This window comes from Lissotriton vulgaris, chromosome 1_1 (genome assembly GCF_964263255.1).
Source record: "Lissotriton vulgaris chromosome 1_1, aLisVul1.2, whole genome shotgun sequence".
Taxonomy (NCBI): domain Eukaryota; kingdom Metazoa; phylum Chordata; class Amphibia; order Caudata; family Salamandridae; genus Lissotriton; species Lissotriton vulgaris.
Window position 1 is genome coordinate 535,963,430 of NC_141685.1, and position 25,276 is coordinate 535,988,705.

Genomic DNA, 25,276 nt, shown 5'->3' on the forward strand with positions numbered 1-25,276 from the left:
TTTAAAATTGCGATTTCGCAATATGGGGCTGCTATTTACCACCAAGTGTAACTTTGTGGTAAATAGCGAAAACTTTTTAAGTTGTATATTACACACACAAATGTCCTTTGGACATGTGTGTGCGCAACACCAGTGTACATTTGCATTTCAGGGGTGCTACAGGGTGTCCTTTGGACACCCTGGCACCCTTGAAATCGCTTCCTTATTTGCGATTCGCTAATTGCGAATCGCAAATAAGGAATGACTCCCCATTCATTCCTATGGGCCTTTAGGCCCATAGGAATGAATGGGAAAGCCGTTCCTTATTTGCGATTAACAATTACCGAATCGCAAATAAGGAAGCAGTAGAAATCTCAAGAAATATTGCGATTTCTCCATGCATCCCGTTTTGCGAGTCTTTAATAGCGATTCCTTAATAATCGCTATTAAGGAATCGCAAAACGGCATTTTGATGAATCTGAGGGATAGCTGACTAGTGGCTCTGTCATGCGTTACACCTCCATTAGGTTCTGGCATTTTAGCCAACAACACTTTGTATGCTGGGATTTTGAGCCTATGTTGAAACCGTTAAAAGCAAAACTACAAGCCCCTTGATGCAGAATGTTGTTATTCGGAAAAAAATAAAAATAGACAAATGTATCTTATGTCATGATGCCGAAGCGCAGAGTTGTGAGAAGCAAAATAAAATGTTGTTTCTAGCTTCGTCCCTTTTATTCTTGTAGCCAAAAGTAGGTTTACAGTCTAGTACGTGAGAGGAGAAAGGTAGCCAGTCAGATTCAAATGCCTGCATCGTACTGCTAATGGGTTAACATTGGAATTCCCTTGAAAACCAAGGATATTGTTTTACCAGAACAATCCAAAAAGCAGCGGTTAGAAATATCTGGAGACACAGAAAAGAAAACATGAACTGCTGCTCCCCCCTCTAAGCACCTCCTTGGCCTTGAAAATGATGCATTTTATGTTAGCCAGCTTACAAAACTACTGTGAAGATCCCTACATTAAACAAGGACAGTATATGGTGCAGGTGCTGCCCCGCGAGGGCTGCTAGTGAGGGTGTATATATTTTTCAGAATAAATATTTGGCCTGTTATTTGGTTGGCCCTACCTTACACACATAATCTCCCCATTTGTACCCTTTTTTAGGTCGAGCATTCGAGACCTCTTGTATATACTTTAGTGTATATACTTTAGTATATACTTATATATGTATGTACTTTGTGGGCTCTGGAGATCAGCCCTAGCACATGTCCGCTTCCGCTTAGGGACTTTGTTTTCTGTTCTGCTGCCTTTATTTAACTCTCTTGATAGAAAACGACCAGCAGAGGCCAGTAAAATACCAGAATTGCTTTCTGCTGAGGGACTTTCTTTTTTTAAATTTTTTGGCAACTGCCTCTATATAACTTTCTTCATAGAAAACGACCCGCAGAGGTCAGTGAAATACCATAATTCCTTTAGCATTCTCTAGATTCCAGTCCATAAAATTAGTCTTCCACAAGCACCTGTAGACAATAATATTTTTTTGTAATCTTGTTCTCCTGAAGGCTACCAGTTGTTTTTCTCTGAAAAGAGCAGAGAGTGCTGGAACATATACACTTACTATTGGTCTGCCCTTTTTTTAATGTCAAGCCTGAGCAGCTCATGCACTGCTCTGCGATGCATGCTGTGTTTAAGTAGGGACTTGAAGCTCCGCCCACTCTCCGCCCATATTTTTGATTGGCTTGTGTCATTGTCCACTCTAAACTGTGGCTGTTCATTGGTCAATAGGCTTAGTAATCCCTCCTTAGTACTGCCTTTTCTCATTTTGTAACCTCCTATGGCAACAACCCCTGTTACATGGATTGTTACTCATTGGGCTTTAATTTCAGCATCTGTGCACTAGTTTCTCAAATAGGTTTGTCCTGCCTGCTGTTGCTCTCTTAATGCTTTTTAAAAAAATGATAGCACGGGCGCCTGTCGTATTTGCAATGCAATATGTATCACATTTGCGAGATTTTAAGATATTGGCATTGTAAATGTCAATGCCTTTTATTTATCTGTTTTAAAAACTATACATTAATAAAAGGCATGGTCATTTACAGTGCCTGTCGCTCAAAGTCTAGTAAATGTGAGACCTTTTGCATTACAAATCCTTGTTTCCTATAGATAGCAATAGCTTTTGTAGTGCTCCTAATTGTCAAGGAGTATAGCCCTTTAGCACCGCCCCACACCCCAAGGCACTAGATGTAGCAGGAAGTCTAGAGGCAGGGAGGGTTGTGGACATACATAGATAGAGAATTGGAGGTTGTGGTTAGAAAGGGTAATTCATGTATGTTTAAAGTTGGGGAGGGTGAACTATAATGTGCAGGATTGAGACCAGTTCTTATAGGAACAGAAAAGTGCCGCCCTAAACGTTCATCTCATCCACTTTGTACGAGAAGTCACTCTGTGAAACACAACTACAACTGCTTGACAGTGCACAATTGTTGGAAAAACACTTTTTTACTCTCCTGAGGCCAAAAATAAAATTCTCAAGGATGTTGCAGATGCAAATGAATTCATGTTCTGGCAACGAATCTGGTTATTGCCTTTATTAAAGTTTAGGAAGGAAGTTCTGTTTTCAGTTGTGCCCAGATAACCTTCCTTAACCTCAACAACCTCTCTAGCATTCTTAGATTAAATGCGAATGGTTGCATAGTTGTTAGTATGTGACCAGACTTGGATGCTGAAGATAGCAGGTACTTTTTAGAAAGTGAAAATCCACCCATATGACTTGTCCTACATTTTTGGGCATAACAGTTATGTTTTGTTAATTTGATCTTCTGTGGATCTGTCGGGATAGAGATATAAGAAAATAACTTATCTGCATTGATGTGACATGCGAGCACCAAGGCATACTTGGGCAGAGTGTGTGGAAGAACCTGAAAACGCAATTGCACCTTTTTTTGTACCATAACCTGAATGTAAAAAAGGTTTCATGTAAATAAAATAACATGTAAATGTAAGGTGTTTTTGTAGCGCGCTCAATTACTACCGGAGTATCCTGGCGCGAATGACCGCTGGGGAACCCGTCCTGGCTTTCCCTGTGAGATGGTCCCAAGCTGGGTATCTCCAAGGTGAAGCCAGGCATCCCCGGCGTCTGTGGGGGGCCGTTGTAGCGATGAGGCAAGCTTAATGCCCAGAGTTACCGAGTGTGATCACTGCCCAAAGTGGGCACCGAGGCGAGAATTATCAGTCCGCTGACCCTGGTCCTCGACCCTGCCGCGTCGGGAATCGAACCCTGGTCCCGGGCCGTTCTCAGCCTCCGGGTCTGCCGCCTCTAACCAGTGAGCCACACCTCGCCACATGTATTATATACTAAGAAATTAATGGTTCAGTTTCTTTTTTTCTTTAGGTCACATATTAGCACTTTATACTTGGAGTGGATGGCTGATTGCTTCAGGCTCTCAAGACAAGACTGTTCGATTTTGGGACCTGCGAGTACCTAGTTGTGTTCGTGTTGTTGGAACGACGTTTCATGGGACAGGTAAAGTTTTTCTATAACAACTTCAAACTTTTATGAAAGTCGCACACAGCACTGCATATAACTTATTGTTTTTTTGTTTTACTTATTTTTATTTATATAAGTATTGTGCTGGGGTCAAGACTGAATAATAGCTCAAACATTGTGTGAAAATATGGCCATATCTCTAGTGGTGTACCCTACATTAAAAGGTCAAAAGGAAACTATTCCACACTGAGTACCAACACAGCTGTCATAAGGCTTGTGAAAATAGGTTATGATGGGCCTAATGTTCAACATCACTGATGACATTCCTCAGACAAGGGTTCAAGTCCCTGCTGCTGACCATTTATATTTGGAGTGCCAGGGGAAGCTTGCGGTACTTTGGCAATAGCTACCTGAGTTAGTAGACTGGCAAGATCCGTGCAAATATGTCCGCATGAGGAAATCAAAAATGCTCTTTCCATGGAAAGTTCAGCTGAATCATGCCTACATAGTATAATATACCTTGGAAAAGTATATGATTGCGGACACTCTCCTCATTGCTTCATACCTACCACACAACTTCTATTTTACCAGTTCCAATTGACCTAATGCAGAAGAGTCCAGCCTTAGTATGGGGCGTGTAACAATCACAAGTTAAACAGTGTTGGATAGCTGAGGACAATTTATCACAATTTTCTTTCAAAAATTGTACAAGTGTTGTACTTCAATGCTTAAAGAAGGGAGTGCCAAATAGATAGTTCTGACTTTCCAAAAGGTCTGAGCCAAATATATTCAGCTTGTATCCTTGACTAGGTAAAATACACTTACTGTGGACATCTAAGTACATAATGGTCTGTAGTACCAGCCAGATCTGTAGTTACTTGACCCTTGTTTGTGCATGAGTTTATAATCCAAGAGGCCTCTCTTAAATTTGAACTGCAAATGTGCCAGGTACCAGGCTTCCGAGTGGGTGTGATTCATTTATCCTGCTAAGAAAAACAAGTAGGTAGTGGGTGGAATACTTTAATTAGTCTCTACCACTCCTTAATCTGAAAGGGACAATCCTATTATTGACCAGCCAAAGCCCAGATGAAGCTCTGAATGAAGGATATTTTTGTAGAGTAATGGTTGTGAGAAACAAATAGAAACTAATGGCTTTTGGTTAAGTCACCATACATAGATGTAATGTTATGTTATGTTACTGGGTATTTGTAAAGCGCACAGCTACTCTAAAGAGTGTCCCAGCGCTAAAAGACCCTTTTAACACAGTACTGACTGCACCTGCCTTTACCACTCCGTTAGTGTTGGAAGGGCCAAGTTTTAAGACTTCTCCTGAAGTTGAGGAGATCCTGTATCAGTCTCATAGAAGTCGGTAGGCTGTTCCATAGTTTTCTGGCCATTACTTGAAAAGAGCGGCCCCACATACAAGAACGATTGAACTTCGGCACGATTGACAGTTGGAGGGTTGAAGACCACAAGGTTCTGGATGAGGCATAGTGCTGAATTCTGTTATTAATATAAGGGGCTCCTATGTTGTGGAAAGCCTTAAAGGTCAGCACCAGGGTTTTAAAGTGAACCCTCTTTCGCACCGGAAGCCAGTGCAGGGACTTTAAGTGAGGAGTCATATGTGTCATGGGGCCGACCATAAGGACGGCCTTGGCCGCTGCGTTTTGTACCACTTGCAGGCATCCTAATAAATACTCAGGGAGGCTATGGTACAAAACGTTAGCATAGTCCAACCTTGACGTGACCAGGGCTTGAACCACTGTTTTTCTATGCTCAATCGAGAGTAGGGGAGGAAGTTCCTCATCATTTTTAGAAGGCCAAAACAGGTGCCGGCCACTGTTTGCACTTGGGACTTCATGGACATATCAGCGTCCAGTTTAACTCCAAGACTTTTTACGATGATGACTGGACTTACTGGGGGGGGACAAGTTTTGGGGCCACCATTTGCGCCATTCCTCTCCCGGGTTAGGGCCAAAATAGATGATTTCAGATTTGTCTGTGTTACAAAGCAAATGATTTTGCTGAAACCAGGCGAACACCTTTGACAGGCAAGTGTTAATTTCGCTACCTCTCATAGTATGGCCCTTCTGGCAGGTAAATAGTAACTGCGTATTGTCAGCGTAGGATATTATTTGAGCCCAGTATTCTTCAGCCAGTGTAGCCAGAGGAGCCATTTAAATGTTGAACAGAGTAGGGCTCAAAATAGAGCCCTTTGGGACTCCTACTTTCAATGGGGCGATAAGGGCAGAGAAGAGGGGACCAAACTGTCTGCTGGCGGCCTTCGAGGAAGGAGGAAAACCATTCAAGAACTGTGCCCCCAATTCCACAGTCATGAAGTCTGTGCAGGAATAAGTCATGGGGCACGGTATTGAAAGCAGCCGAAAGGTCTAATAGTATTAATACCGCTTTACCTCCTCTGTCCAGGGTTGTTTTAATAGTATCTGAGACTTCCAACAAGGCTGTCTCAGTACAAAAGATGCCTCTAAATCCTGACTGGCTCAGATGCAGTACATGAGTTGTTTCCGCAAAGTCTGTAACAACAGCATTTACGTACTCCTCCAATGAGAAGAACAATAGCAATGATATTGGTCTATAATTGCTGGTCACAGTGGGGTCTGCTGAAGGTTTTTTTAAGGAGTTGGAGAGTTTTTCCATGCTTCAATTACATAAACCTATAAAAATGTAAACGTTCTGAAATCTAACAGTAGAAGAAACTGGTGGTTGGAATCAAGGAACATTAGTGGATTATGAACAGTAGAAATAGGACAAGGATAAGTCTCACCTAGTGGTGAGTGTAAGGGGACTGCATTAACATGTTCAAAACCATATTTACTTTAGTTTTATATAAGCGTAACTAATACCATTTCTTTTTCATTTAGAGGAGTTTTGGTTAAACTTTACAAGAGGCCTATGATGTTGCCCACAAATTAGTTGAAACAAGATATGGATCAATCCCCAGCGTACACATGGCATTGCCGATTGTGACAGATGAGAACCAGTGGCTAACACATGCTTTCTCCAGCAGGGACCTGTGGTCTCTGGGTCATCCCACATAACACATGCACTTAAAGAGACATTCCATAGTCTAATGTCACCTGTTTAGTGGATTATCACCAGTGTTGCACAAGACAAGACATTCCTTCACTGACATTAGTGCCCCATCACATTCAGTAACGAGGATTTCCCCTTGTATACCCTTGCCTCATAAGAGACTGCTGTTGAAATATGTTGTACAAAATATAAAGATCCAGCTTAGCTAGTGCTGAACCGTTAAAATGCACTATTGTCTGGTTAGTAAAATTAAGGCCGAAGTGGCCAAACACCTTTCTCTGGATCAAAACGAACTGCAAAATGGCTGAGGAAAATGATGTCTGCAAAGATTGCATGTGCCACTTCTGACAAAGAACAGTGTTTCAATCCATACTCTCCTGCAATTTTACAGAGTGTGTCTGATTTTTGTAAGTATCACTTATTTAATGTACTCACCAGGGACTGGTATTCAGCGCTGGCTGACTCTTGCACTGGCTGCATCCAACACTGGTACTGTTGGTGACTGATGTCTTAAAATGACTGTTTTAAACGATTCCAGGAAGGGTGCCCACGAGTGTGGACGCATGTGGCTATTTCAAGATAGTCGCCTCTGTATGCGAATGCATGCTTACTTGCGGCATCCATCTAAGATGGCCGTCTGTGCATCTCTACACATGCGCACTCACAGAATATGTATTCTAATGAAAACAAACATTGGGAAAGTCAATAGTTCTACATGCACCGCCACGCCTTTTGGTATTGCCAGTGTTTTTAGATAGTGTTTGAATATTGTGCTTAGTGGCTATGTCAAAACAGAGCATCTATGGGGGGCGTGGCTTCGAGGGCGAAGATGGCGGACGCGGCTCTGTAGAGCTCCTGCCGGCCCGATCCTTATCCGCTAATTTATCCTTGCCCTAGACCCTCTTCCCTCGTCTCTTACTGTGCAGGCGCTTGCTGGTGTCCGGCAGAGCACAGTGGTGTGGTAGTTGGAGCTTCGGACATCCGCTGACGCGGCCGTTGAAGACCGTGCCTGTTGGGCCTGCTTGCCGCGTGGCGAGCCGGGACCTCGATTTCTGTCCCGCCCGCCGGATAACCCTGAACGCCGGCCGGCCGGACGTCTTACGTCTGGACCCGCGAGGCTGGAGCGGAGTCACCGGAAGTTGTGGGACAAAGTGCCCGTCTGCTGTGTCCTGCAGAGTGGGGTCTCACCGAGACGGCTGTACGGATCCGGCGATCGTCCTGCTCGAACTACCCTGACTGGCACTAGGGGCCTACCGAGCTGACTGGAGCGGACGGATTGGAGGCGCCTCTGCGGCGGCCCCGCTCTGGGCCTCTGCCTGGTGGTTGCTGTGCCGTGCTAGTGACTTTCCCTGGGTTCTGGCCTGTGTCTTGGAGGGCTGGGGCGAGCGGCAACCGGGGGGCTTGGCGTGCTGTGGACGGCCCGGACCCTACTTGTTGGCCATTTTCACGAGGCGACCCCGTTGCGGGTACGTACCGCCGGACCGCCTCTGCTGCCGCCATGACTAGAGGCGGGGGAGGCAACGCCGCTGCTAAGACGGGGCCCATCGACAAGTTCACCGGCTCCGGAGGTGGCGCCGGGGCGGCCGGAGGAGGCCAGAATGCTGGACCGGACAATGCAGCGCTGCTGACGGCCATCACGCAGTCTCGGGACATGCTGGATGCGAAGATCGGTGCGGTGGGTGCCGATGTGATGCTGCTGCGACAGGACCTTCGCAATGCAGTCGCCCGCATCACTGAAGCTGAAACCAGGGTCACAACGGTGGAAGGCGATGTCGGTGCCCTGAAAAAGAGGGTTGCCGACCTGGAGCAAATGCAGCGGGGCCTAGCGCTCCGGGTGGAGGACGCTGAAGGCCGGGCGCGGCGGAACAACCTGCGTTTCGTCGGCTTTCCGGAGGACTGCGAGAAGGGGCCTATGGATGTTTTCCTGTCCCGGTGGCTGGAGAGCTGGCTACCTCCGGACACCCTGTCACGGTGCTTCGTGGTGGAGCGCGCCCACCGCGCCTTGACGCAGAAGCCGCCGGCTGGGGAGCGGCCTCGCCCGATCATTGCCCGGATCCTCAACTACCATGATAGGGACGTCATTCTCCGGGAGGCACGGCTCAAAGATACTCTGCTTTATGATAACTGCAAAATTATGATCTTCCCGGACTATACCAAGCTGGTCCAGCAGCAGAGACACTCCTTCCTGGCGGCCAAGGCCAAGCTGCGAGGCCTGAAGATCCAATACTCGCTGCTTTACCCGGCTCGCCTCCGTGTGATCTTCAACTCAAAGACTCACTTTTTCGATTCCCCGGAGGCCGTCTTCACCTGGACTGACGAGGCGGTCAGGATCCGGCCACATGTCCAGCCGGGGCTGCACTCCGGATCCTCACGCAGCTCCTCTCAGGAACGGAGCGACCAGCCGAGCAAGGGGAAGCGACATCGCAAGTCTCGCTCGAGGCGGAGGTCCTTGTCCCGGGACCCCCTCTTGGGGGACACGCAGCCTGACACCGATCATTCTGGCAAGGGGCCTTGATTTCTGTCCGCTGCCTGTTTGCTCCTAGCTTTTCTTCTATGGCCGGTCACTGCAACGGCGGCCTGCCAGTCGGCGGTACAGACATGATTTGGTTCAGTATAACTTTGCCCCTTTGGCTTATGCTTGGGACTCTTGCGAACTGATGTTCTTTATCATGCACTGCTCTTGATTGTACTCTATGCTTTGGGGGGGGGGGGGGTCTGGGGCATGTTCCAAGGGCTGCCTCCTCCTGTTGGGATTGGGGGGTAGTGTTGGGAGTGTGTTTGGTTGGTGGTAGGGGGGCTGTTTGGGATCCTTTGGTATGCCTAGCTTTCAGCGCTATGTTTGGGGCCTGAAGTACCGTATGCCGCGACAGATACTTCATTGTTTCTTGAGGTATTGGGGTGGGGGAGGGGGGTCTTGGGTTGTTGGGTTGCTGGTCGGGGGGGTTTGTTTTTCGGGGGCTGTGGGTTTTGGGGTCCTGTTTTGCGGGGTGCACGTGGTCTTTGTGATTTTTGCAACTATGGTGTTGGAGGCCTGGGCCGGAGATTGTGGTGTTGGATGCATTGTGACAATGGTTGATGTCCTGCAGATAGCGTCTTCTAGCGCTTCCATGCATGTTCTTAGCTGGAATGTTTGGGGACTCCTGGACAAGATTAAGCGGGGGGCAGTGCTTTGCTGGGCGAAGAGGGACCGGGCGGATGTACTCCTTCTCCAAGAAACACACATGCTGGGCACTAAGGCCTTGAGTTTGCAGCGATTTGGCTTTAATCAAGTGTTCCATGCTGGGTTTACTAGGGGCTCCAGAGGAGTGGCCATTCTTATCCATAGACGGCTGGCGTACACTCACGAGCGTCAATGGCTCGACCCTCAGGGCCGCTTTGCTTTTGTTCAAGGGAAGATTGGCATGGAGCCTGTGGTGTTTGGCAGTGTGTATGCCCCCCCGCCCCCCTGCAGTGGACCTTGGCGGAACGACTGTTTGCCCTATGGACTGAGCTCCCCCACTCCTTGGCTGTGATTGGTGGCGACTGGAACGATGTGGTAGATGTGGCCTTGGACAGACAGAGGAGGCCTGGGATGGCGGCCGTGACCTCCCCTACGCGGTTGGGGGCTATGATTAATGGTCTTGGATGGGTGGATGTGTGGCGGCACCTACATGCGGAGAGGCGAGAGTACACATATGTTTCGGCTGTTCATGGCTCCCTCTCGCGCCTTGATTGTGTGTTTGTGCCGGGGGCCTTCCTTGACAGGGTGAAGGGGGTGGTGATCCGGCCTCGCGGGCTTTCTGATCACTCCCCAGTGGCGGTCCACATTGACTTGCGCAAAGCACGCCAGCCGTTCAGATGGCGGATGTCCACGTGGCACCTGCAGCGCCCTGATTACTCCCAGCACCTCCGTGGCGTGATTGCCCACTACTGGCAGGACAACCTTGCCGGGGAGATAGACGCAGTGACTGTCTGGGAGGCCATGAAGCCCACCCTGAGGGGGCTAGATATCGCTTGGTGTGCCTCTGCTCGCCGGACTCGGCATGGAAGTATTGTCGCTGCTGCAGAGCGGGTGGAGGAACTAGAGGCTCGTCACAGGGAGGTGGCCGATGATATTTCGCTGCGGCTGCTCCTACAGGCACAGCAGTCTTACTCCTCGGTCCTATTGGATGAGGCTCGCCAGGCGTGGTTGGCCACGCGTAGTAGAGTGTACCAGTGGGGCGACAAGTCTTGCTCTATGCTCCACAGGCTTTACCAACTGACTTTGCAGCCTCTCACCCTACCGGGCCTTGTTGACAATGCCGGGGTGGCGATCATGGACCCCGCGACTCTTGCAACGAGCTTTGCGTGCTATTATGGGCTCCAGTATGCCGCCCGGGAGACTCTCTCCCCCGACGACATCGCGGGCTACCTCGCGACGGTCCCCCCGCTCGCTGTGTCCGATGAGGTACGCGATGCCTTGGATCTTCCCCTAACGGCTGAGGAGCTGGGTGACGCGTTGGGTCAACTGAATGTGGGCAAAGCACCGGGGCCGAGCGGATTCCCCAGTGAATTCTATAAGAAATTCTATCTGCAGCTCGGGCCGCATTACATGCGGGCCCTGGAACAGGCGCGGGAGCACGGCCGCCTTCCACCGGATTGGCGCCATGCCGAAATTGTGGTATTCCAGAAGCCGGGTAGGCCCCCTGATTGACATGAATCTTATCGCCCCATATCCCTCATTAACTTTGAAGCCAAGCTCCTGGCCAAGGCGCTCGCGAACCGCCTGCTCCCACACATTACGGCCCTCGTTCACCCGGATCAGGCGTGCTTTATGCCGCGCCGGGCAACAAGGCACAACATTCGACGGGCGCAGGCTGCGATTGACGCAATTGGGTCTTCGGAGGATCAGGCGGCGCTCTTGTTGGCTGATATCGACAGTGCCTTCGATTCGGTTAGCTGGACCTTTCTCTTTGCTCTCCTACCGCTGCTGAACCTAGGCCCAGTCTTCGTCTCCTATGTCAAGTTGCTTTATACAGATGTCACTGCCTCGATACGTGTCGCAGGGGCCACTTCCGCTTGGTTTGCGGTGACCAGGGGCACTCGCCAGGGGTGTCCACTCTCCCCTTCCCTTTTCGCGCTGGCCATGGAGCCGTTGGCCGCCCGGGTGCGCCGTGATGTGCTTTATCGAGGCTTCGTGTGGGGGGCGGAACATTCGGACCGCATAGCTCTGTATGCCGATGATGTGCTATTCTTCATGACTGACCTGCAGCGTACGGGCCCTCGTGTCCTGGAATTGATGCAAGAGTTTGGTCGGTGTCGGGGCTCTTCCTTAACCCGCACAAGTCGACCCTATGGGTGTTGGGGGGTGACGCGGTGAACTGTCCCTGGGCAGCATCCCTTCGGGTGGCTGTGGATGGCGTGAAGTACCTGGGCGTTTTCCTCTCTGCCTCGCCCGCGGTGGCGTGGGATCGGAACGTCCAGCCGGTGTGGGATCGGGTCCAGATGGATATCAAGACATGGACGCTTATGCCTCTTAACATCTACGGCAGGTCGGCCATCTTTAAGATGGTGGCCCTGCCTCGTCTCCTCTACCAACTACAGAATCATCCATATAAGATTGACCCGCAGTGGTTCCGGAGTGTTGACTCTCTGCTGGGCCGATTTCTGTGGGCCGGAGGTGCATCCAGGGTGGCACTACGCACGTGCTTCCTCTCTACATACTGCGGTGGCTTGGCGACCGCAGATATTTTGTCTTACTATCAGGCCTCCCATCTCCTTGTGCTCAACGAGTGGTGGTATGGGGACCGTAGTGATCCAGCCTATGCCCTGGAGCATTCTCTAATGGGTGGCGCCTCCCTCCACACCCTGCTGTACTCGGCCAGGCGGAGGCGACTGCCCCCGCAGGTTACCCAGGTGGTCTTCGCGGTCTGGCGGCGGGCTCTGCACCGTATGGGTTGGTGGGGTAAACTGACGGCAGAGACTCCACTGTGGCGCAATGGCCTACTTCCGGCGCTAGCGTCCCTGTCCGGGTTCGGTGGCTGGGACGCGATCGGTATCTCATCCCTCGGCCATGTCCTCTCTGGCACTACACTTAAGTCCTTTCAGGACCTTAGTTCTGAATTTAGCATGCCCAGGTCTCAGTTCTTCCGCTACCTCCAATTTCGCCATGCTCTTACCCCTAGCCTAGTAGGCCTGGAGCAACTCCCTGACTTTAGCCCCATCGAGGCAAAACTTTTTATGGGGGACCTGGGCGACAAGAAGGTCTCAGATATACCGCTCCCTGGTCACACACTGTTCCCCTTCCCTCTCGACATTGAAGGCCTCCTGGGAGAATGATGTTGGTCCCCTGGATGAGGATGACTGGCGTGAGGCCCTTGAATCTCCCCGTGGTGCTGCTATAGCTATCCGCCTCCGCTTTATCCAATTCAAATACCTTCACCGGGCTTATTACACTAGGGACCGCCTGTGGCGGGCGGGTCTTATAGCAGCTCCGGAGTGTCTGAGGTGCGGTGCTGAAAGGGAGACGCTTTTCCATACTGTGTGGTCCTGTGAGAGACTGTCTAGATTTTGGGCGGGGGTTTAGGACTGCCTGTCGGAGGTATTGGGGTGGGACCTGCCTCGTACCCCTAGGCTGGGCCTTCTTCATGTCCTTGAGAATGTTGGGGGCAACATTTACAAACGTCATCTGTTGTTGCTGGGGCTTGTGGTGGCGAAGAGGGATCTGGCACAGGCCTGGAAGAGCGAGCGTGCCCCTCCGCTCGGTGCCTGGAAGGCGGGCCTGGACTTCCTCATGGGTCTGGAACAGCCTGTTTTCGAAGCCCGGGGGTGTCCCCGCAAACATTACAAAATTTGGAAACGGTGGGCGGACTACAGGGGCCTGACCCTTGATCCCCCCATGGACATTGATGATGCACTGCCTCCGGATGTGGATCCCGTACCCTAGGCTGCTGGCCAGCACCACCTTTGTTTTCCATCTCATATTGCTGAACTGTGATCACGTGCACTGGGTTAGGGTGGGATAAGGGGTGGGTAGCTAAGGGGGGGGTTGGATGGTGTTCTTGGGATTGGGTGCGTTGGGGTAGTTGGGGGTATATCATTCTAAAAGTACTGGGTTCAATGCTATGTCAATGCTGTATCTTTTCATATTGTCGTTGACAGTCTCCTCCTGAATGTGGAGGGCTGTACCAAGATTTGCTCGAACTCATAATAAAAATGGTTTTGAAAAAAAAACAGAGCATCTAAACCATTGAGTTCCTTCTCCCTTTTTTAAAAAAAATTATACTAGCCGTAAAAGTATTTGCTGTGAATGATGCAGCAAGAGCAGCTGATAATATATGTTGTTGAGATCTTTTTAATGTGTGTGTGACCATTTCAAATAAAAATATATACCGTGGCCCCATACGTATCGGTCACTAAAGCTCACATTTTTATTGAATTACAGTGGAATGGCACACATTTAGCCATATTAATTTTGTTATTAACAGCAACAGACGACCATTAAGTAACATCTATGAACAAACCCCTGTTAATAGTATCTTGTCACTGTCACCTTTCTACATCCTCTCTCAAGAGTTTGCTACAACAGCTGGGTAACATTTCCTTCATTGGTTTCATTAAACTCTGAGACAACCTAATCCAGATAAAAAATTGCTATATTTGAGGCATATGAGCTGCAGATTACACACTGTGCATAGATCGCCACCTAGTGTTAGGCCCGGATGTTTGCAGTTTGTTGTTGTCCTGAAAAGTTTTTGGGAAGTCATGAGATAGGAGACTCCTCCTTTGGACCACATTGCGCATGGGCATCGGCTCCATCCTCAGATTGTTTTTTTCCGCCATCGGGCTCGGATGTGTTTCCTGTGCTCGGTTTGGAACCAAATTTCCTTCGGCACGCAGTATTGTTTCGATCGCGCTCCACATCAACGTGATTCTTCATCACTTTGAAGTGTTCGATTGCGGTCGTCGACGAAGGCCTTCGGGCCTACCTTGGCCTTACTCTCTGGCTCATGGAAAGGACACCATTCAAGAAGTGTCCTCGATGTGGGTCGAAGTTTCCCCACACCGATCTACATGAGGTGTGCAACCTTTGCCTCTCACCGGAGCACGAGGCCAAAAACTGTTCTGCTTGTGGCTCTTTCCGCTCCAAGAAGACGATTCGGGACCGACTAGCTCGAAGAACAATGGCTCGCTCATCAGCTTCGATCCCCGATGACATCTTTGAAGAGGGCATCTACGTGCCAGAACACCAGCACGCCGAAGAAAGTGCAAGCTCCTCTGATGCTAAAGACTCATACGTCGAGGACATTACTTCAGCTCAACGGGTCGCAAATAAGACAGTCGACCCCAACCCTTCCTCAACACTCTGAAAAAAGGCTTCGGTCACACCCTCACCTTCGGGCCCGGGTGCACACGGAAAGACTGCTTCCCATGCCCTACCTTCGGGCCTGGCAAATAAGCCTACTAAGCCTTCAGCCATCTCGGGCTCGAGTCAGCCTATTCCCGGTGCCGATCCCATACCGACAACGAAGAAGAAGCCATCTTCCTCAACCACGCCGACCGCTGCTCCGACACCTAAGTACTCGTCACCGAAGACTGGCAGCGGCTCATCGATGCCGTAACTGCACTCGGAGCCGAGTAAAAAAATGCATAAAGGTCCCGATTCACACGCTTCAGAGCCAAAAAAACAGACGGAACCGAAAAAACATGTTCCAGTAAAAGACATTTCAAAAGGTCACACTTCTAAACCAAACGACCCTAGAACAGCTACCGACTCAGTGGCGAAAAAACCTCCGGAACCGAAAACGTTGATGCCGAAGGATCTGCTCTACCCAGAAGAACTTTATACACCAGATCCTAGTCAAAAAACTCTTGTAAAGGATCCTAAGACTGGCCAACTAGAGGCGCCTACACCTCCTCCTCCTTCTCCAAAGAAGAGAGACATTGCAACCTCTCCATTAAGGGTCCCTTCTCCACCACCTTCTCCACCACATCATTCGCCTACACCATCCACTAATCCAGATGATGATGTAGATACAGATTCTGACACAGGTGGGGGTGCACATGACCCAGCAGGGACCAATAGTCCCCTCAGTCACCTAATCCATGGGATGATTATAACACCCCTGATGTACCTTACGTCCCACAAGACGATGTATATCCTTCCAGACCTTCCCCACCAGAGGACACTATAGGTATAGCTTTTAACCTACTAGTCCAGAGAGCTGCCCAGTACCATGGGGTTGACTTGCACACCGATACTGTGGAGGAAGATTTCCTATTGGACACTTTTGATACTACACAAAGGTCTACTGCCATTTTGCCAATGCTTAAAGGTGTCATCAAGCACGCAACAGAGGTTTTTAAAGATCCTGTCAGGGCTCGGGTCCTCAACCCTCGCATTGAAGAAAAATACAAATCTGCCCCTACAGATCCAGTTCACATTAGAGGTCTAGCACCACTAGATTCTTTAGTAGTGTCTAATGCACGTAAACGTGCTAAGTCACCAACATCAGGTGAGGCCTCACCACCAGATAAAGAATCTAAGCTCCTTAACACCTCTGGTAAATGAACAGCGTCACAGGCAGCTAATATTTGGTGCATTGCCAATGCCCAAGCGTTGTTGGCAAGATATGACAGGGCACATTATGATGAACTGGAGTCCATAATGGAGCATCTACAAGACAAATATAAGAATAGGGCCAATGAACTCATGTAAGTAGGTAAAAATATTACTAATACTTCCATTCGTTGTGCCCTAGATGCTGCAGATACTGCCGCAAGGGCAATCATTACCAGTACCCTTCTGCGTAGACATGCCTGGCTACTTATTTCAGGTTTTAAACCTGAGGTACAAAATTCCATCCTTAATCAGCCATATGATGATACACGTTTATTTGGCCCAAATGTTGGTGTGTCTATAGAAAAATTGAAAAAAGACACAGACACAGCAAAATCTATGGGAGCCTTGCAGCAGCAAGCTCCCAGGCGTTCTTTTTGTCGCTCATCATATAGAGGCAACACAAGAGGCTACTCCTCCGAAAGCCCCTCCACTTCTTACAAGACCCCTAGCCAATCCACATTCACTAGGGGCTACCAAAGAGGGGGTTTCAGGGGTAACAACAACAAAGGCAGAGGCAAAACCAACAACTCCCGCTCTGCCTCCACCCCTTCCCAATGACTTTCCTCCACTTCCCTCCCCCAGCATTCCACTCCTGTGGGGGGAAGACTGCAACAATTCATTCCTGCCTGGAACAACATCACATCAGACAGGTGGGTGCGACAAATTATTCAGTCAGGTTACTGTCTAGAACTAACATCTACCCCCACAAACATACCACCCAAATGTCATCCAATGTCACAAGAACATTTATCACTGTTAAAGCAAGAAGTCATATCTTTGCTACAAAAAAGTGCAATAGAACCATTTCCTCTGCACCAAACAACAAGGGGATTTACTCCATATACTTTCTTATCCCAAAGAAGGACGGCTCTCTAAGGCCTATTCTAGACCTCAGACCGCTAAACATATACATACAGTCAGACCATTTTCACATGGTCATACTCCAACAAGTCCTTTTTCTCCTGTTACAAAACGACTTCCTTGCTACTCTAGATCTCAAGGACGCATACTTCCACATTCCCATTCACAAAGCTCACAGGAAGTATCTCAGATTTGTAATAGACGGGCAGCACTATCAATTCAAAGTACTCCCATTCGGAGTCACAATAGCACCAAGGGTATTCACCAAGTGCCTAGCAGTAGTGGCAGCACATTTACGAAGACAGCACATCCATGTCTTCCCGTACCTCGACGACTGGTTCATAAAGGCCAGCTCATACAACCAGTGTGTGGAACACACTCATGCCACGATCCAACTGCTCCACAACTTGGAGTTCACAATAAACCACACCAAGTCTCATCTGCAACCATCCAAAGTACAACAGTACCTCGGTGCCACAATAAACACCTCAACATCGCTAGCTTATCCCACTCCATTAAAGATAGCCAGCATGCAAACTCTTCTCACAAAGTTTCAGCCACAACACTCCCTTCCAGCACAAGTCTTCATGCAGTTCGTAGGGATGATGGCCTCTTGCATTTTCATAGTCCCCCATGCAAGACTTCAGATGCGTCCTCTACAAGAGTGCTTATCACGTCAATGGAACCAGGCTCAAGGTCAATTAACAGACCTAGTGTTGGTAGACGGTCGGACTCATCGCTCTCTGCAGTGGCGGAACACCAAAAACCTTTCCAAAGGGTGACCGTTCCTAGAGTCAGTTCCCCAAATAGTCTTGACAGCAGACTCATCGCTCTCCGGCTGGGGAGCCCACCGACTGCAACACACCATGCAAGGCAGGTGGACACCACAACAAAAGTTACTCCATATCAATCACCTGGAGTTACTAGCTATATTCCTAGCACTGAAAGCTTTCCAAAAACAAGTATCAAACAAAGCTGTGTTAATCCGCACGGCTAACATGACAGCCATGTATTACATAGAGAAACAGGGCGGAACACACTCCCTGCAACTTTCTGAACTAGCTCAGGACATATGGCGATGGGCTATACCTCAAAACATATTCCTTCTAGCCCAACATGTTCCAGGTGTACAAAATACCATAGCAGATCTGTTAAGTCGTCAGACACAACAGACCCATGAGTGGGAACTTCATACGCAAGTTCTTCAACCATTCTTTCAGATGTAGGGACAGCCTCCGATAGACCTCTTTGCCACTCACGAAAACGCCAAATGCCCAAGCTTCGCCGCCAGATATCCACACCCACTGTCCAAAGGCAATGCGATATGGATGAACTGGTCAAACAGATTTGCGTACGCTTTCCCACCTCTACCACTCATGCCACTAGTAGTACGCAAACTACAGCAGCATTCTCTGACCCTCATCCTAGTTGCTCCAGTGTGGGCCAGACAGCCGTGGTACACCACACTGCTACAACTGTCTGTGGTACCGCACCAAAAATTATACCCGTCTCCACACCTTTTAACACAGAACCATGGAGAGATCAGGCACCCGGACCCAGCTCAGCTCAACCTAGCGATTTGGCTCCTGAGGTCTTAGAATTTGGATATCTGAACCTTCCTCCAGACTGCATGAATGTCATAAAAGAAGCTAGACGCCCAACCACTAGAGCCTGTTATGCAGCCAAGTGGAAACGCTTTGTAATATATTGTCACAACAATAATATTAATCCCTTAGACGTGTCTATTCAACACATCACAGGATACTTACTGCACCTCCATCTTGCTGCAATAGAAGCATATCTGCAAAACAGACAGCATGTATCTCTGTTCAGAGTGCCTGCTATTAAAGCCTTTATGGAAGGTCTTAAGAGAATAATTCCTCCCAGAGTGCTGCCATCACCTGTGTGGAATTTAAGCATTGTTCTCACATGGCTAATGGGACCTCCCTTCGAACCATTACATAAATGTGAACTACAATTTCTAACATGGAAGGTTGCGTTCCTAGTAGCTATTACTTCTCTGCGAATAGTTAGTGAACTACAAGCACTAACCATTCAAGAACCCTTCTTGCAAATGCATCATAATAAGGTTGTTCTACGCACTAATCCAAAATTCCTGCCCAAAGTCATTTCTCCCTTCCACCTCAATCAATCTGTGGAACTGCCCGTTTTCTTCTCGCAGCCACAGACAGTAGCAGAAAGAGCTCTTCATACCCTAGATGTCAAAAGAGCATTTCTATACTATATCGAGAGAACACAACCCTTTCGTAAGACAAAACAACTTTTTGTGTCTTTCTCACCACCACACAAAGGTAATCCCATTTCAAAATCTGGGATAGCTAGATGGATTGTCAAATGCATACAGATTTGTTACCACAAAGCTAAATGTACCTTATCTGTTCCTCCTAAAGCCCACTCTACAAGGAAAATAGGGGCTTCAATGGCATTTTTAGGGAATATTCCCCTAGATGACATCTGCAGAGCAGCTACATGGTCTACACCGCCCTCATTCACAAAACACTATTGTGTAGATGTGCAAACCAAACAGCAAGCTAATGTGAGCCAGGCTGTTCTCAAAACATTATTTCAAACTACTGCAACAGATAGGGGTGGTCGCCGCTAAGAGTGGGTACTGCTATCCAATCTATGCACAGTGTGTAATCTGCAGCTCATATGCCTCGAACAGAAAATGGTACTTACCAGTATGCATCATTCTTGGCATGTAGAGCTGCAGAGTTACACAGGCCCACCCGCCTCCCCGGCTACCCTTGTCTGTTCCAGTATTATCTTAATTAGATACAGATTACATGGACATCCCTCCTTTTCTTGCTAAGCTCCATCATTTGCCTAATGGCGAAAAACAATCTGAGGAATGCGCAATGTGGTCCAAAGGAGGAGTCACCTATCTTGTGACTTCCAAAGAACTTTTCAGGAAAACAACAAACTGCAAACATCCGGGCCCAACACTAGGTGGCGATCTATGCACAGTGTGTAACTCTGCAGCTCTACATGCCTATAACAGATGCATACTGGTAAGTAGCATTTTCCTTATGGATGAAGCAATGCTACACTAAAGAAATTTTGAATATTTTTGGGTATCCTTGGATATTCATTCAGGCAGATAGCACAAGGTATTTTGTTTCCCTTGAATTAGTTTCTTCCTTATATTGAAAATGTGAAATGTATTCACCCAGGAGGCTATAGCATTACACATTACACAGCTTCATTTTATTTAACCCACATTACTGGAAAGTGATAACACATTTCCCACGAAGTCCACAGAGGTTGTCCAATAAAAAGTATGTTTTTATTGTAACACTGAAGAGACGCAGCAAATAGCAGATGGACAGAAACTCCTTCATGGACCTCTCGGCTCCTGGGTACCCCCTCAGCCTCCCTCTTCATCGACTTTACTACGAAACAACTACTAAAGGAGGCATAGGAGGGTGGTGAACCCGTCCTGCTGTGTTGGTGAGTTTGCCAGAAAGCTTTTCTGCACAGATTACCTCTGTGCCCGTATACAATGGACACCCTACATATCTCCTACCATAATTCCCCCCCCATGATAATGTAACTAGATTCTGTTTGACAGACTCCTAACTTCCGAGTCAAGAAACAGATAGTTCTTGGGACGCAAAGCGGACAGACGACAGCTACATTGCCAACCTCAGGAATCGGATTGGTATGGACTAGACCGTGTCACCTCCCAGAAGACAATGGCCTACCACAATAAGAACCATTGCAAGACCTGGCAGCCAAATTAGGGAAGTGTCCACTCACCATTTGTTTTCAAGGAAGCCAAGAGCATATAAGGGGGGAATGTCAAGAATACATTTTCACTTTGCCATTCATAATCGCAGCATTTTACCCCAATCTCAAAAGGCTCCTATACATGTTTTGAGAACTTGAGGATCACAAGGATTTTCTCGCCTTTTATTTTCAAGATAGACCAGAAAACTAATGTGTAACTTCTGGGGAGCTTCGAGAATACTTTTTTAATCTGACTTCAACTGCAACTCTTAATCCAGACAATATTCCTCCATACAAAAATGATAATAGAATTGTTACAGGATTACATGCATTTTTGTTCTCATTTATTTTGTAACTAGCTGTGTGCAGTAGAACAGCTCTTTTGTGAAGCCCTCCTACACTAGTTTGGGTCTTCTCACTATACAAAAAACTGCAAATTTAAAAAGAAAATTACATCTTAACAAATCTTTCTCATAACCATATTTAAAAAGTGAAGAAGCCTCTGTGGCCAGTGACTACACTACACCAATTCTGCTGGATCACACTTTAAAAAAACACAAACTGGGGATCCCGTACTTTTATATGGTAGAACATAACACATTTGGAAACTAAGATTGACTCTTCTGGTCTGAATAGATGCTCTATCCGCATTTGTTTTTACATTCTTTGCTATGTATTTCAAAGCTCCCTATGGAGGAGTCTAATTACCTCAATTTAAGTAGCAGAATAATTGATGTTATGTCGCTATGACAGCTGGTGGAGAGAGAAGAGGAATCTGACAAGGTTTTGAGTCATGTTCAGGTATTTAAATAAACATCTGTTTTTACTGTTCAGGAATGTGCACCATCTTATAAGTCTGTTCATTGCTGGTCAGAAGTCAATTTAGGAGCAATGGAGGCAAATACCTTTCAGACAAGCCCTGTTTATTTCAGAGAATGGTTTATGCTCCTGCTTCCTGAAATACTGAGCAATATCCAGACCTGAGAGCTGCAGGGCAGAATGGAAAATACATTTGAGAGAATATTTGCAAAATAGTTTTCCTTGAAATCTTCTGTGAATGTGTGGTAATGGAAAGTTCTCCATCCCAGCCCTGGCCCTGCATTTGAGTGGCACCACCTTAATGGGGCCATAGGGAGCGCCATGGGCCAGGACAAATTTGATAGGAGCTTGGCAATGTTTGGGTACATTAGGAAGCCATAAACATAGCTAAAGTTTGGATTCCTTCTCTTTAATTAACCTCAACGTGTCAAGGAATTTGAAGCCAAATCCTTGTAGCAAGTGTGAATGAATGAAATCCAAGTAAACGTAAAAGGCAACTCCGAAACAGATATCTGTAAAGCTACAAAACGCAAAGGATGGTAATGAATAGGGACAAACAGACATCAACAGTCATTGAAACATTTCAACAAATAGAGACCGCACACTGTGGTCTTTTTTTCTTTCTGCCTTCCCTTTCAGTAATGTTGTATGTCATTGGGGGTATCCGTAATGCTACCAGACGCGGGCTAGTATTGTGATACAATTAAAAAATGGTCACAGTAACAACAAATAATTCTCAATAGCGAGGTACAAATTAAAGCTGCCTTCACAATACCACGTTGGAGATTTGTAAACAAAATGCTATTTATTAAATGCTGTTTAACCCCTTCCATGCTGGTGACGAACCCCAGCCGTCACGCTCTGCGGCGCTCGTGTGCTGATGACGGCTGGGGTTCGTCACGGCCCGCCCTGTTCTTTTGTTTACCGCACAGCGGCGGAAACGGCCCAGCATGGAAGGGGTTAAATCTGGCAACACAGTTGCCCTTATATCTTTAAATGATTCGAATATTTCAAAAAGGTGCTCAAGTGTGGGAAACAGGAAAAGGAGTGTAATTGGTCAAAGTGAGACCGTGCGGAGGGTGGACAAGGAAGAGAGGTGTGACATATATCCATCACATTCTCATGCAGATACTGTTCCGGCCTAACAATGGTCAAACTGTTCCACAATCACGTAGATCTCAAATGACACTGTTAATAATTCACAGTTATCAGGACTTGTGAGCCACATATAGTCAACGTTTCGACCCCTGTGACATTCGCTAGGTGAATCCAGCCTTAGGGTGGGGTCTTCGTCAGGACAGTGAGAAAGGGTGGCACCTAATAGTGCATCCCTTTCAGTAAAACATTACTTTGTGCATTGAAGCATATAGGTAAGTAGTAGTCCTGTCTGTGGTTTAACCTAGATTACTGTAAGCGCTGAAACGGTATTGGTGACTGATTGCGTCCTATAAAAATGTGCGTTAAAGAGAACAAAGGCCTTCTGAAACAGCCATAGATTCTAAGTGATGAAAATCTCTATTATGAACAGCACCTTAATACTTCCTTCCTGTAAGCATATCCAGGAATCTTATACAGTCAATGTGATTTATTTTAAAGCTTTAGTGTTGAATTAAGAACAACTACAATATCTTGTATTCAGGTTACCAAATAAAAATGAGTGTGAAAGTTGTAACATACCTTGGTACAGAGCAGTGAATCAAAGGCCCCTCATATCTTTCTTACTGTGATTGGCATAGTTTTATAAATGTAGGAGTACATGCAGTGTTTGTTTACTTTAGTAACGGGGGAAATGGAAGATGTTATGCTTTTTTTAAATGAGCACACACGTTTTGCACGCATTGATAAGTTCAATCTTGGTATATTACCTTACAGGTAGTGCGGTGGCTTCAGTCGCTGTTGATCCGAGTGGTCGTCTTCTATCTACAGGACAAGAAGATTCAAGCTGCATGTTGTATGACATTAGAGGAGGCCGAATGGTACAAATTTACCACCCTCATTCCAGTGACGTTCGTTCTGTCCGCTTCTCACCTGGGGCTCATTACTTACTCACAGGATCCTATGACATGAAAATTAAGGTGACAGATTTACAAGGTAATTTATCTAATTATTAATGTTATTAAACTTGCTCTTTTATTTTTTTTGAAAAAAATGTTAAAATAACGTTGTTGTCTGCAATGTCTCAAGCCATGGATCCCACTTGGGTTGAATGAATGAGTGAATGCTTGGAGTGGTGTCACCCGGTGAAATGTACTAATGTTGAAAAGAGTGGTAGCAGGATCATATAACTTTCAGACTTTGTTCACTAAAGGAATATATTCTCAACAATGGGAAAAAATAGAGAAACCCTGCAATAGCTATTTTACAACTTAGTATATGCAACTCTTGAAAGCTTGAGACACTGGAATTTAAGCCTAAACACTCAAAAAACTTAACATTTTCCTCAAAGCCAGCTTTTGGTGCCCTTGTAGGAAAATGGGAATTTGAAAGGGTTCAAAATCCCATATATAGGCACCCCCAACACATACTGTAGCAGTGTATTTCTCTGATGAGCCTCTGTAGAACATTACTGTTTCTTAAATGCATTTGGGTACAGTTTTTATTCTGCATGTTTGCTTCATTAGCTTTGAGGAGTAACATTTTCGAGAAGAAGAGTCTTCTACACATTTCACAAACAATGGTTAATCCACATTTTCTTTATTTGGCAATCAGTTTATGAAACGCTAGCCCTGATTCACACTTTTGCGGAGTCTGTGTATTGAATGGATGCTTCTATTGAAGAACTGAATATATACATGTCTGTTAGCATATTTTGAATACATCTATTTTAAACTTAATTTAGGACCTCTGTACGAGAGCCCCAGTGTTTTACCAGACTGCTTCACATAACCACAGATGAGTTTCCCTTCACAGTTTCAGCACCAGTACCTCCATTGGGGTAAATATGTCATCAGGTTACAACACTTTCCTTGCACATGGTGTTCACAGACTAAAGGGTCCACACAGAAGAAGCATCATGAGTCTAGGGGCAACCAATTGTTGCAGCGTATTTGCGTAGGGGGAATTTTATACAAGGCCTGGTTGTGGAGTAGTCAATTCTGACAAGTGGGTAGAGGTGATCACCTGTCTGCAGTACAGGGACTGGATGTTGTCATTGGACGTCAGGACACCTATTTCCATATCCCCATCTACTGAAAGTATTGGAGGTTCCTCCGGTTCGGAGTTGTTCCACAGGCAGTTCATGATCTTGCCTTTGGAGTCTTGCAGTCTGTTCCTAAGGTGTTCACTGAGTGTGTGGCACCCCTGGTAGCTCTTTTTTACATTCAGAAGGTACGAAACTACCCTTACCTGGATGGCTGGTAGTGCTGGTGTCATTAAAAGTATAGGTTGATGCAGCTTTGACTGTCCTCGAGCTGTTTGAAGATCTAAGCCTGTCAATCAGCTTCAAAATATTCTTCCTGAAACCATCTCTGGACATCATTTATTTTGGAGCACAACTGGATTCCAGGTGCTTTGGAAGAAAATATTCACATGATGCGGGGCCTGCTGGAAAGGAAAGAAACAGTGGGGGGAGGAGGTTAAGTTAATAGAGAGACTCTTCAGATACCTGCTGGGTCTCATATCCTCCTGCATGCCTTAAGGTCCTATCTCTCTACCCGGTCTCACCTCTGGAGATCACAGCGTTCATGGATCCTTCCAGGAATGCTTAGGAAGAAACTGACGGTCACTCTTGGCCAGATGACTCTGAT

At 47.0% G+C, this 25,276-nt stretch overlaps 1 protein-coding gene across 1 annotated transcript in view; it reads left to right on the top strand.

Annotated features, from left to right (window-relative positions):
- WDR47 (WD repeat domain 47) overlaps window positions 1-25,276 on the top strand; it is a 373,430-nt gene that overhangs the window by 342,534 nt on the left and 5,620 nt on the right. Inside the window, exons 13-14 of the mRNA XM_086953906.1 lie at window positions 3,371-3,502; window positions 23,403-23,621. Of these exons, the coding sequence (XP_086810032.1) occupies window positions 3,371-3,502; window positions 23,403-23,621 (351 nt within the window). The remainder of the gene's footprint in view (window positions 1-3,370; window positions 3,503-23,402; window positions 23,622-25,276) is intronic.